This window comes from Platalea leucorodia (genome assembly GCF_965183815.1).
Source record: "Platalea leucorodia genome assembly, chromosome: 33".
Lineage (NCBI taxonomy): Eukaryota > Metazoa > Chordata > Aves > Pelecaniformes > Threskiornithidae > Platalea > Platalea leucorodia.
Window position 1 is genome coordinate 329,674 of NC_138855.1, and position 12,992 is coordinate 342,665.

At 73.9% G+C, this 12,992-nt stretch overlaps 1 protein-coding gene across 1 annotated transcript in view; it reads left to right on the plus strand.

Moving 5' to 3' along the window:
* The first annotated feature begins 2,355 nt into the window (after window positions 1–2,355).
* Window positions 2,356–12,992, plus strand: part of FLNA (filamin A) — a 30,372-nt gene continuing 19,735 nt past the window's right edge. The window contains 12 exon segments of the mRNA XM_082334349.1: window positions 2,356–2,464; window positions 5,244–5,683; window positions 7,932–8,180; window positions 9,172–9,269; window positions 9,384–9,531; window positions 9,904–10,022; window positions 10,121–10,198; window positions 10,486–10,648; window positions 10,814–11,014; window positions 11,986–12,123; window positions 12,352–12,475; window positions 12,694–12,830. Of these exon segments, the coding sequence (XP_082190475.1) occupies window positions 5,329–5,683; window positions 7,932–8,180; window positions 9,172–9,269; window positions 9,384–9,531; window positions 9,904–10,022; window positions 10,121–10,198; window positions 10,486–10,648; window positions 10,814–11,014; window positions 11,986–12,123; window positions 12,352–12,475; window positions 12,694–12,830 (1,810 nt within the window). The 5' untranslated portion in view covers window positions 2,356–2,464; window positions 5,244–5,328.

Below are 12,992 nucleotides of genomic sequence, written 5' to 3' on the forward strand. Positions count from 1 at the left end.
AGGTGGTGCCACGCGCGGACGTGTAACGCGTATGTTTGCACATGCGGCACCAGCGACCGACACAGACGCGTGGCACGCGTGTTTGCGTGCGAGTGCCGCAGCGCCCCTGCACAGGTGTGTAACACGCGTGTTTGCACATGTGCAAGTCACAGCGCCCGCGCAGGCGTGTAACACGCGTGTTTGCACATGTGCAAGTCACACAGCGCCCGCGCAGGCGTGTAACACGCGTGTTTGCACATGTGCAAGTCACACAGCGCCCGCGCAGGCGTGTAACACGCGTGTTTGCACATGTGCAAGCGGCACGGCGCCCGCGCAGGCGTGTAACGGGTGCCCCCCGGTAACGACCCCCCCCGTAACGACCCCCCCATAACGACCCCCCGGTAACGACCCCCCGGTAACGACCCCGCGCTATCGGCCCCAGCTGGCGCAGCCGCTTCCGGCGCTGCCTCATTTCCTGACCCCAAAGGGCCGGGGGGGCCCAGCCCCACAGGGCCCTATAGGGCCCCACGGCATCCTATAGGGCCCCACGGCATCCTATAGGGTCCCCGTCCCCCCCCGTGGCGTCCCTACGGGCCCCTCCTGCCCTATAGGGCCCCTGTGGGCCCTCCCCGCTCCCGGGGGATCTCCGTGGGTCCCCCTACCCCATAGGGCCCCGGTTCCGCCCTATAGAATCCCCGCGGGCCCTCCCTTTCCATAGGGTGATATAGAGCCCCTTTACTGCCCCATGGGGTCCCTATGGGTCCCCTTCTCCATAGGGTGCCATAGAACCTCTTTGTTGCCCCGTGGGGCCCCTATAGGCCCCCATTCTGCCCCATAGCATCCCTATAGGTCCCCCTTTTCCATAGAACCCTTTTACTGCCCCATAGCGTCCTTATGGGCTCCCTTTCTCCATAGGGCCCTGTAAAGCCCCTTTACTGTCTCATGGGGTCCCTATAGGTGCCTCTTCTCCATAGGGCTCCATAGAGCCCCTCTCCTGCCCTATGGGGTCCCTATAGGTCCCCCTTCTCCATAGGGCCCCTCTCCTGCCCTATAGCATCCCTATAGGTCTCCCTTCTCCATAGGTCCCCTTAGAGCCCCTTCACTGCCCTATGGGGTCTCCATAGGTCCCCCTAGTCTATAGAGGCCCTATCCTGCCCTATGGGGTCCCTATAGGTCCCCGTGGCCCTACAGAGCTCCCCTCCCGCCCCATGGGGTTCCTATAGGCGCCCTAGAGCCCCCTCCCACTCCGTAGGGTCCCTATAGACCCCCTGTATCCCCCCTCCCACCCCATAGAGCCCCCTCCGACCCCATGGAGTCCCTATAGGCCCCACAGAGCCCTCCTCCCACCCCACAGGGTCCCTATAGGCCCCCTAGGGCCCCCTCCCACCCCCTGTAGCCTCCCCTCCCATCCCATAGGATCCCTATAGGCCTCCTGTAGCCCCCCCCCTCACCCCATAGAGCCCCCTCCCACCCCATGGGGTCCCTATAGGCTCCACAGAGCTCCCCTCCCATGCCATAGGATCCCCATAGGGTCCTGTAGGCCCCCCAGAGCCCCCCTCCTGCCCCATAGGGTCCCTATCGCCCCCCCTCCCGCCCCATAGGGTCCCCATAGGGTCCCTATGGCCCCCCCTCCCAACCCACAGGCCCCCCTCCCACCCCATAGGGTCCCTATTGCCCCCCCTCCCACCCCATAGGCTCCCCATAGGGTCCCTATTGTTCCCCCTCCCGCCCCATGGGGTCCCTATAGGCTCCCCAGAGCTCCCCTCCCACCCCATAGGATCCCCATAGGGTCCTGTAGGCTCCCCAGAGCCCCCCTCCTGCCCCATAGGGTCCCTATAGGCCCCCCTCCTGCCCCATAGGGTCCCTATAGGCCCCCCAGAGCCCCCCTCCCATCCCATAGGGTCCCTATAGGCCCCCCTCCCCCCCCATAGGGTCCCTATAGGGTCCCTATAGCCCCACTCCCACCCCATAGGGTCCCCATAGGGTCCCTATGGCCCCCCCTCCCACCCCATAGGGTCCCCATAGGGTCCCTATCGCCCCCCCTCCCGCCCCATAGGCTCCCCATAGGCCCCCTCCCACCCCATAGGCTCCCCATAGGGTCCCTATCGCCCCCCCTCCCGCCCCATAGGGTCCCTATCGCCCCCCCTCCCACCCCATAGGCTCCCCATAGGGTCCCTATCGCCCCCCCTCCCGCCCCATAGGGTCCCTATGGCCCCCCCTCCCACCCCATAGGCTCCCCATAGGGTCCCTATCGCCCCCCCCTCCCGCCCCCCCCTCGCCCCCCCGCGGGGGCGGGGCTCCCGCCGCCCGTTACCAATTAAGGCGCCGCGCGCGCCGCGCGCCCCCCCGGCAACCGCCACCCGCGCGGCGGCCGCGGCTCCCCCGGCTCCAGCCCCGGCCCCAGCCCCGGCCCCAGCCCCGGCCACAGCGGCTGCGGCCCCTCCGCGCCCCGGCTCCCTCCCGACCCTGCCCCGGCACCGCTCCGGTGAGCCTGGGGCTGCGGGGGGGCGCGGGGCGGGGGGCGTGAGGAGAAACACCCCCCCCCGGGGGGGGGGCGCCGCGTTTTGGGGGGTCGGGGGGCGCTGTGAGGGAGCGCGGGGGGGGGGCGTGAGGAGAAACCCCCCCGAATGGGGCTGGGGGTCCCCTCTTCTGGGGGTCGGGGCGCTCTGAGGGAGCGCGGGGGGGGCGTGAGGAGAAACCCCCCCCCCCGAATGGGGCTGGGGGTCCCCTGTTTCGGGGGTCGGGGGGCTCTGAGGGAGCGCGGGGGGGGGCGTGAGGAGAACCCCCCCGAATGGGGCTGGGGGTCCCCTCTTCTGGGGGTCGGGGCGCTCTGAGGGAGCGCGGGGGGGGCGTGAGGAGAACCCCCCCCCCCCCCGAATGGGGCTGGGGGTCCCCTGTTTCGGGGGTCGGGGGGCTCTGAGGGAGCGCGGGGGGGGGCGTGAGGAGAAACCCCCCCGAATGGGGCTGGGGGTCCCCTCTTCTGGGGGTCGGGGGGCTCTGAGGGAGCGCGGGGGGGGGGGGCGTGAGGAGAAACCCCCCCGAATGGGGCTGGGGGTCCCCTCTTCTGGGGGTCGGGGGGCTCTGAGGGAGCGCGGGGGGGGCGTGAGGAGAACCCCCCCCCCCCCCGAATGGGGCTGGGGGTCCCCTCTTCTGGGGGTCGGGGGGCTCTGAGGGAGCGCGGGGGGGGCGTGAGGAGAAACCCCCCCCGAATGGGGCTGGGAGGGGAGCAGTGGGGGGGACCCCTGTTTTGGGGTCGGGGGGAGCCTCTGAGGGACCCTTGGGGGGGGTCTCATGAGGAGAAGCCCCCTGAATGGGGCTGGGGGACCCCGCTGAGAGGGTGTGGGGACCCCCCTCATCATTGCAGCAGTGGGGGGACCCCTCTTTTGGGGTCTGGGGACCCTCTGAGGGACCCCCGCGGGGCTGTCGTGAGGAGAAACCCCCCTGGATGGGGCCGGGGGACCCCCCCAGAGGGTCTCGGCACTCCCCTGTGGGGGGCAAAGGCGGGGACCCCCCTTTTGGGGGTCTGGGGACCCCTCAGGGACCCCCTCAGGGCTGTCGTGAGGAGAAACCCCCCCGGATGGGGCTGGGGGACCCCCCTGTGGGGAGCTGGGGACCCCCCTGTGGGGAGAGCAGCGGGGGGGACCCCTCTTTGGGTCTGGGGGAGCCTCCGAGGGACCCTTAGGGGGTGTTGTGAGGAGAAACCCCCCTGGATGGGGCTGGGGGACCCCCCTGTGGGGAGCTGGGGACCCCCCGAGAGGGGGGCAGCGGGGGGGGACCCCTCTTTTGGGGGTCTGGGGACCCCCTCAGGGCTGCCGTAAGGAGACCCCCCCCAGATGGGGCTGGGGGGACCCCCCTGTGGGGAGCTGGGGACCCCCCGAGAGGGGACCAGCGGGGGGGACCCCCCTTTTGGGGGTCTGGGGAGCCTCTGAGGGACCCTTGGGGGGTGTTGTGAGGAGAAAGCCCCCTGGATGGGGCTGGGGGACCCCCCTGTGGGGAGAGCAGCGGGGGGGACCCCCCTTTTGGGGGTCTGGGGACCCCCTCAGGGACCCCCGCGGGGCTGTCATGAGGAGACCCCCCCCTGGATGGGGCTGGGGTCCCCCTGTGGGGAGCTGGGGACCCCCCGAGAGGGGGGCAGCGGGGGGGGGACCCCTCTTTTGGGGGCCCGGGACCCCTGGGGGGTCCTGTGAGGAGCCCCCCCCTGCGTGGGCCGGGGGACCCCCATGGCCGGGGAGCGGTGGGGGGTCCGAGGAGGCTCTGCGGGGCTGGGGACCCCTCTTTGGGGGGGGGTCGCACCCCTTGCGGGGTGTGGGACCCCCGCGGGCTGTGCCGGGGTGCGAGGGGACCCCGGTGACGGCGGGGCGTGGCAGCCCCCCACCGCCCCCCGATCGGGGACGGGGGGGGCCGATCCCGAGGCGGGGGTCTCCCCAAATTGGGGGGTCTGGGGGTGCCCCAGGTAGGGGCGCGCGGGGGTGCCGAAACGGGGGGGGGTCCCTCCTTGGGGGGGGTCCCCTATAGGGATGCAGCGGTTGGGCCTTAAATAGGGGTGCAGTAAGGGGGTCCTTCAGCGGGGGGGTCCCCTAAGGAGGGGCGCAGCAGGGGGGTCCTTCAGCGGGGGGGTCACTAAAGAGGGGCGCAGCGGGGGGGTCCTTCAGCGGGGGGGTCCCCTAAAGAGGGGCGCAGTGAGGGGGTCCTTCAGCGGGGGGGTCCCCTAAATAGAGGAGCAGTAAGGGGGTCCTTCAGCGGGGGGGTCCCCTAAAGAGGGGCGCAGCGGGGGGGTCTCTAAATAGGGGCGCAGCGGGGGGGTCCCCAGGCAGGGGTGCAGGGGGGGGGTCCCTCAGCGTGGGGGTCCCCAGTTAGGGGTGCACCAAGGGGTCCCCATGCGGGGGCGCAGGGGGGGTCCCTCAGCGTGGGGGTCCCCAGGTGGGGGTGCACGGGGTGTCGCCCCAGCGTGGGGGTCCCCGTGCAGGGGGGTCCCCCCGGGGCGGGGGTCCCCGGGTGGGGATGCGCGGGGGTCCCCCCCGGCGCGGGGGTCCCCAGTTAGGGTGCGCGGGGGTCCCCCAGCGTGGGGGTCCCCGTGCAGGGGGGGTCCCCCCCGGGGCGGGGGTCCCACGCGGGGGCGCAGGGGGGGTCCCTCAGCGTGGGGGTCCCCGGGTGGGGATGCGCGGGGGTCCCCCCCGGGGCGGGGGTCCCACGCGGGGGCGCAGGGGGGGTCCCCCCGGCGCGGGGTCCCCCCGGCGCCCCCCGACGCCCCTCTCCCCCCGCAGGCGGCGCCCCCTCCCCGCGCTCCCGGCGCAGGCGCAGCCGCGGCCCCGCCCCCCGCCGCCCCCCGCCGCCCCCCCCGCTAAAGGGATGAGCGCGGCCGGGCGCGCCCGGGCGCAGGAGGCGTCGTCCCGCGGCGAGGCGGACGGGGAGATGCCGGCCACCGAGAAGGACCTGGCGGAGGACGCGCCCTGGAAGCGCATCCAGCAGAACACCTTCACCCGCTGGTGCAACGAGCACCTCAAGTGCGTGCAGAAGCGGGTGGGCAACCTGCAGACCGACCTGGGCGACGGGCTGCGCCTGATCGCGCTGCTGGAGGTGCTCAGCCAGAAGAAGATGGGCCGCAAGTACAACGCCCGCCCCACCTTCCGCCAGATGCAGCTGGAGAACGTCTCGGTGGCCCTCGAGTTCCTCGAGAGGGAGAACATCAAGCTGGTCTCCATCGGTGAGGCGCCGGGGCTCGGGGAGCCCCCCCCCGGGCCCCCGAAAGTAACGGGGGGGATTTGGGGGAGACCCCCGGCCCCCCTAGGGGCGGGATGCCTTGGGGAGCCCCCCTGAGGCGGTGATGGGGGGAGCCCCTTCCCCAGGCCTCCATAGGTAACGGGGGGCTTTGGGGAGCCCCCCCGGCCCCTGTAGGGGCGGGATGCCTTGGGGGAGCCCCCCTAAGGCGGTGATGGGGGGAGCCCCTTCCCTAGGCCTCCATAGGTAACGGGGGGCTTTGGGGAGCCCCCCGGCCCCTGTAGGGGCGGGATGCCTTGGGGGAGCCCCCTCCCCAGGCCTCCATAGGAATGGGCCGCCTTGGGGAACCCCCCGATGGGGTGACGGGGGGAGCCCCCTCCCCAGGCCCCCATAGGAATGGGCCGCCTTGGGGAACCCCCGGATGGGGTGACGGGGGGAGCCCCCTCCCCAGGCCCCCATAGGAATGGGCCGCCTTGGGGAACCCCCCCGGGCCCCCATAGGTAACGGGGGGCTTTGGGGAGCCCCCTCCCCAGGCCCCCATAAGTAGTTGGCTGCCTTGGGGAGCCCCCCCGGCAATGGCTGCCTTTGGGGGACCCCCCCCCGAGCCCCCCGGCAATGGGCCGCCTCGGCCCCCCCCCCCCCCCCCCCCCCCCCCGGGCCCCGTAACAAAGGCGGGGGGCCGGGCCCGCTCCCACCCCAGGAATGCGGGGGGGCCCGGTCCGGCGGGGCGGGGCGGGGGGGGGGCGGCCCCGCCCCGCGGCTCCCCGCATCCCGCGGGCACAGATTGCGGGCGGCAGCGGCCGCGCCCGCCCCGGGGCCCCGCGTGGGGGCCGCTCGTCCGCGGCCGGGCCCGGCCCCGCCGGGGGGCGGCCCCGGGGGTCCCGGGGGGCGGCGGGGGTCCCCGCGGGGGGATCCGGGGGGCCGCGGGGGGGGGGGGGGGGGCGCGGGGGGCGCCGGGGGGGCGGGGCCTCGCTGGTGCCCGAGCCCATATAAGGCCAAAAAATGCTGGAGCGGGGGGTGGGGCCGGGGGCGGCGTCTGGGGCCCCATCCCCCACCCCGCGGCGCCTCCCTCCCCCCCTTCACCCCCCTCCCGCGGGGCGGGGGACCCGGGCGTGCGGGCACCCGCCCGAACCCCCCCGAACCCCAAACGGGGGCCCGGGCGAGCGGGCACCCCCTCTTACCCCCCCGAACCCCAAACGGGGGCCTGGGCACCCGCCCGAACCCCCCCGAACCCCAAACTGGGGCCTGGGCAACCGCCCTCACACCCCCGAACCCCAAACGGGGGCCCGGGCGAGCGGACACCCCCCCTTACCCCCCCGAACCCCAAACTGGGGCCTGGGCACCCGCCCTCACACCCCCGAACCCCAAACTGGGGCCTGGGCACCCGCCCTCACACCCCCGAACCCCAAACGGGGGCCCGGGCGAGCGGACACCCCCCCTTACACCCCCGAACCCCAAACTGGGGCCTGGGCACCCGCCCTCACACCCCCGAACCCCAAACGGGGGCCCGGGCGAGCAGACACCCGCCCTCACCCCCCCGAACCCCAAACTGGGGCCTGGGCACCCGCCCTCACCCCCCCGAACCCCAAACGGGGGCCCGGGCGAGCAGACACCCGCCCTCACCCCCCCGAACCCCAAACTGGGGCCTGGACACCCGCCCTCACACCCCCGAACCCCAAACGGGGGCCTGGGCACCCGCCCTCACACCCCCAAACGGGGGCCCAGGCACCCAGGCACCCGCCCTCACACCCCCAAACCCCAAACGGGGGCCCGGGCACCCGCCCTCGCACCCCCAAACCGCCAGCAGGGGCCCAGGCGTCCGGGCTCCCGCCGTGACACACCCACCCAAACCCCAAACGGGAACCCAGGCGTCCGGCACCCGCCCTCGCACCCCCAAACCGCCGGCGGGGACCCAGGCGTCCGGGCTCCCGCCGTGACACACCCACCCAAACCCCTAGCGGGGTCCCGGGGGTCCGGGCACCCGCCCTCGCGCCCCCCAAACCCCAAACGGGGACCCAGGCGTCCCCCCGGGGCCTCTTGTCCCCCCTCACCCCGCCATGGGGACGCAGGCGTCCGGGCTCCCACCCGCGGGTGCCGTGTCCCCGCGTGTCCCCGCGGCGGCACTGCATCCTCACGCCCCCCCGCCGCGTCCTAGGCGGGTTCCCCCCCCGCGAGGGCGCTGCGTCCCCCCCCGGGGCCCGGCGGGGGCCTGATTCCCCCCGCGCCCCCCGCAGACAGCAAGGCCATCGTGGACGGGAACCTGAAGCTGATCCTGGGGCTGATCTGGACGCTGATCCTGCACTACTCCATCTCCATGCCCATGTGGGACGAGGAGGATGAGGAGGAGGCCAAGCGGCAGACGCCGAAGCAGCGCCTGCTGGGCTGGATCCAGAACCGCCTGCCCCAGATCCCCATCACCAACTTCAGCAAGGACTGGCAGAGCGGCCGGGCCCTGGGCGCCCTCGTCGACAGCTGCGCGCCCGGTGAGGGGGCGCGGGGACGCGGCGGGTGGCCCTGGGGGCCTAAGAGGGTCACGGAGGTGGCCCTGGGGGGTGCAGGGACGTGGGGGGTGGCCCTGGGGGTGCGTGGGGACGCGGCGGGTGGCCCTGGGGGCGTAAGAGGGTCACGGAGGTGGCCCTGGGGGGCGCAGGGACGTGGGAGGTGGCCCTGGGGGTGCGTGGGGACACGGAGGAGGCCCTGGGGGGCGCAGGGACGTGGGGGGTGGCCCTGGGGGTGCATGGGGACACAGAGGTGGCCCTGGGGGGCACAGGGACGTGGGTGATGGCCCTGGGGGTGCATGGGGACACAGAGGTGGCCCTGGGGGGCGCAGGGATGTGGGAGGTGGCCCTGGGGGTGCGTGGGGACACGGAGGTGGCCCTGGGGGGCGCAGGGACGTGGGGGGTGGCCCTGGGGGTGCGTGGGGACACGGAGGAGGCCCTGGGGGGCGCAGGGATGTGGGAGGTGGCCCTGGGGGGCACAGGGATGTGGGGGGTGGCCCTGGGGGTGTGTGGGGACATGGGAGGTGGCCCTGGGGGGCGCAGGGACGTGGGGGGTGGCCCTGGGGGTGCATGGGGACACAGAGGTGGCCCTGGGGGGCACAGGGACGTGGGTGATGGCCCTGGGGGTGCATGGGGACACGGAGGTGGCCCTGAGTGGCACAGGGACGTGGGAGGTGGCCCTGGGGGTGCGTGGGGACACGGAGGTGGCCCTGGGGGGCGCAGGGATGTGGGAGGTGGCCCTAGAGGCACGCAGGGACACGGCCGGGTGGCCCCGGGGGTGTGAGAGGACACAGAGGTGGCTCCCGGGGCGCACGGGGACGCAGGAGGTGGCCCCGGGGCGCACGAGGAGGCGGGAGGCAGCTCCGGGGCCGCGCGGGGATGGGGGCGATGGCCCTCGGGGCACGCAGGGACGCAGCGGGGCGGCCCCGGGGGCGCGCGGGGGCACGGGGGTGACCGTGCGCCCCGTCGCCCGCAGGGCTGTGCCCCGACTGGGACTCGTGGGACCCCAGCAAGCCGGTGGACAACGCCCGGGAGGCCATGCAGCAGGCCGACGAGTGGCTGGGCATCCCCCAGGTGGGCAGGGGGCCGCGGGGGGCTCGGAGCCTCCCCGGGGAAGCGGGGTGGGGGGACCCGGGTGTCCGGGAGCGGCCCGGTGACCCCCCTCCCCGTCCCACGTGTCCCCCCCAGGTGATCACCCCGGAGGAGATCGTGGACCCCAACGTGGACGAGCACTCGGTCATGACCTACCTGTCGCAGTTCCCCAAGGCCAAGCTCAAGCCGGGGGCCCCCCTGCGCCCCAAACTCAACCCCAAGAAGGCCCGAGCCTACGGCCCCGGTGAGGGGCCCCTTCCCCCTGGGCTGCGGGACCCCCGGGCCCTCCCCGCTCCCCCCCGCCTGGGGGCCGCTCTGCGTTTTACGGCACTGGGGGCCCCTCCCCGTTCCCATAGGGAGCACGTCCCGTGCCCTATAGATCTGGGGGGCCCCTTGTCCCTTACAGAGCTGGGGGGGGCCGCCCTATAGATGGGGGTTGGCCGTAGGTTCGGGGTGGTTTGTGTTCCCTACGGCGCTGTTTCCCGTTCCCCACGGCTCTGGGGGCTCCCTTGGTCCCAGCAGGGTTGTGGGGCTGGGGCCGCTGTGGGGCTGGGACCCCCGGGGCGGGGCTGGGACCCCCGTGGGCCCCCCGTGGGGCTGACGGCGGGTCCCGCAGGCATCGAGCCCACGGGGAACATGGTGAAGCAACGGGCCGAGTTCACGGTGGAGACGATCAGCGCGGGGCAGGGGGACGTGCTGGTGTACGTGGAGGACCCCGCCGGGCACCGCGAGGAGGTGGGCACGGGGCCGGGGGGCCGGATGGGGGCTGGGGGTTTGGGGGGGCTTTTGGGGGCCCCCCGGGGGTCTGACAGCTCGGTCTCCTCCCTCCGCAGGCTAAAGTGGTGGCCAACAACGACAAGAACCGGACGTTCTCCGTCTCCTACGTCCCCAAAGTCACCGGCGTGCACAAGGTGGGGTCGGAGGGACGTGGGGGGCCTTTGGGGGGGTCCTGAGGTGTTTTGGGGGGGTCCTGAGGTGTTTTGGGGGGGTCCTGAGGCGTTTTGGGGCCACTCTGTGGCTGTTTTGGCCCCTGGTGTGCTGCTTTTTTCTCTTTTGAGTTCTGGAGAGAGAATTCTGGGGCTTCAGGTGGGGTTTTTGGGGCTTCAGGTGGGGTTTTTGGGGCTTCAGGTGGGGTTTTTGGGACCTCCAGTGGGGTTTCACCCCGCTGACGCCCCCCGTGTTTCGGGGTCCCCCGCAGGTGACGGTGCTCTTCGCGGGGCAGCACATCGCCAAGAGCCCCTTCGAGGTGCAGGTGGGGCGGGCGGCGGGCGACGCCGGCCGGGTGTCGGCGCAGGGGCCCGGCATCGAGCCGCTGGGCAACGTGGCCAACAAGAGCACCTACTTCGAGATCTTCACCGCCGGTGCGCCCCGGGGGGGCTGGGGGGAACGCGGGGGTCCAGGGGGGTTGGGCGGGTGTGAGGCGGGGCAGGGCGAGCGGGAGGGGACGCGACCCCGGCGGGGCGGGGGTCTGGGGGGCGGCGGGTGCCCCCCGTTCTCCCCGGTGACGCGGGTGCCGCCGCCGGCAGGCGCGGGGCCGGGCGAGGTGGAGGTCTCCATCGTGGACCCCAGCGGGCGCCGGGGGACGGTGGAGCCGACGCTGGAGGCCCGGGGGGACGGCACCTACCGCTGCACCTACCGCCCCACGGCCGAGGGGCCCCACGCCGTCCACGTGGCCTTCGGGGGAGCCCCCATCCCCAAGAGCCCCTTCAGCGTCACCGTGGGGCAGGGTGAGCCCCGGGGGCCGCCCGCCCCCCCGCGGGGGTCTCTGGCCCTCCGCCCCCCCGGGCTGGGGGTCTCTCTCCTTCCCTGGCTTGGGGGTCTCTGTCCTCCTGTCCCCCCGGCTCGGGGGTCTCTGTCCTTCCCACCTCGGGGGCCTCTGTCCCCCTCTGAACTCGGGGTCTCTGTCCCCCCACCCCAACTCGGGGGTCTCTGTCCCCTCCGGACCTGGGGGTCTCTGTCCTGCCCCACGCTGGGGGCTCTGCGTTCTCCTCCCCTCCGAGCTGGGGGGGGGGGTGTCTCTGTCCTTCCCAACTCGAGGGGGGGGTCTCTCTGCTTCTGCCCCCCAACTCGGGGGGGGGGTCTCTGTGCTTCTGCCCCACCCCGGGCCCTTGTGGGGGGTCTCTGCCCCCTACATGGGGGGCCCGGGGCTGTCGCTGCAGGGGGGTCTCGGCCCCCCGTGACTCTGCTCTGTCTCTCTCCGCCTGTCCTGCTCCTTCTGCCCGTCTGTCCGGGAAGCGCCGGCCGGGGTCCTCGCGGGTGACCCGCTGACGGTACGGGGGGCACGGGGGGTGCTCCCGGACGCCTGGGTCCCTCCTTACCCCCCCCCACCCCCCCGGCGCCCTTTGGGGTGCCCCCGGGCGCCTGCCTCCCTCCCCGCAGCACGTGCCCCAGCGCGGGTTCGGGGGTCCCCCCGGCTGCCCGGGTCCTTTTCGGACCCTCTCCCCCCAGCGTGCGCCCCGATGCGGGTCCGGGGGTCCCCCGGACGCCTGGGGCCCCTCTCTCCCCCCCAGCGTCCCCCCCGCATCGTGTGGGGCGCTCCCCCCATCCCTCTCCCCCTCCTTCCCCTGCAGCCCCTGCCCACAGGGTGGCTTTTGGGGTCCCCCAGGACACGGGAATCCCCCTCCCCTCCAGCGTGTGCCCCGGGGAGGGTTTTGGGGGTCCGCGGCTGGCGGGGCCCCCCCTGACTCTCTCCCCACAGCCTGCAACCCCTCGGCGTGCCGCGCCGTGGGGCGGGGGCTGCAGCCCAAGGGGCTGCGGGTGAAGGAGACGGCGGATTTCAAGGTCTACACGAAGGGGGCCGGCAGCGGGGAGCTGAAAGTCACCGTCAAGGGCCCCAGTGAGTCCGGGGGGGCTCCCCTCTTCTGGGGGGGCTGCGGGGGGGGCCCCGAGGGGATTGGGAGCGCCCCGAGGGGGCCGGGGGCCCTGGACACAGCCCTTACCCCCTACTTAAGGGGATGCTGGGCTCCCGGGGGTTTTGGGGGGGTCCCTGGGGTTTTGTGGCGGACCCGAAGGTTTTGGGGGGCTCCCCGGGTTTCGGGGCGCCCCCCTGACGCTTGCCTCGCAGAGGGCACGGAGGCGGTGAAGCAGAAGGACCTGGGGGACGGCGTCTTCGGCTTCGAGTACTTCCCCACCGCGCCGGGGACCTACACGGTGACGGTGACCTGGGGGGGACAGCACATCCCCCGCAGGTGAGCGCTGGGGGGCACTGGGAGGGACTGGGCGGCACTGGGAGAGGGGGACAGCGTGGCCACCATCGGGGGCTGCCATCCTCGGTGCCGGGGCTGGAGCCGTTTGGGGGGCTGGGCTGTTTCGGGGGGTTATTTTAGGGTCTGGGCCGTTTTGGGGGGCCGTGCCCGCAGCAGGGCCCTGCCCTGACCCCCCCGCCCCCCCGTTTGTCCCCCCCCAGCCCCTTCGAGGTGAAGGTGTCCCCCGAGAGCGGCAGCCAGAAGGTGCGGGCCTGGGGGCCCGGCCTGGAGGGCGGCGTCGTGGGCAAGTCGGCCGACTTCGTGGTGGAGGCCATCGGGGATGACGTCGGCACCCTCGGTGAGGTTTGGGGGGGCCCCGGGGGGGCCGGGGGCTGCTGGGGAGCGTTTTGGGGGGTGTGGGGGTCTTCCTGGGGGCCTCGGGATGCCTTGGGGGGCTGGGGGAAGTTTGGGGGGGGCCCTGAGGGTTAGGAGGCTCCTAGAGGGGCCTCGGGGGGGGGGG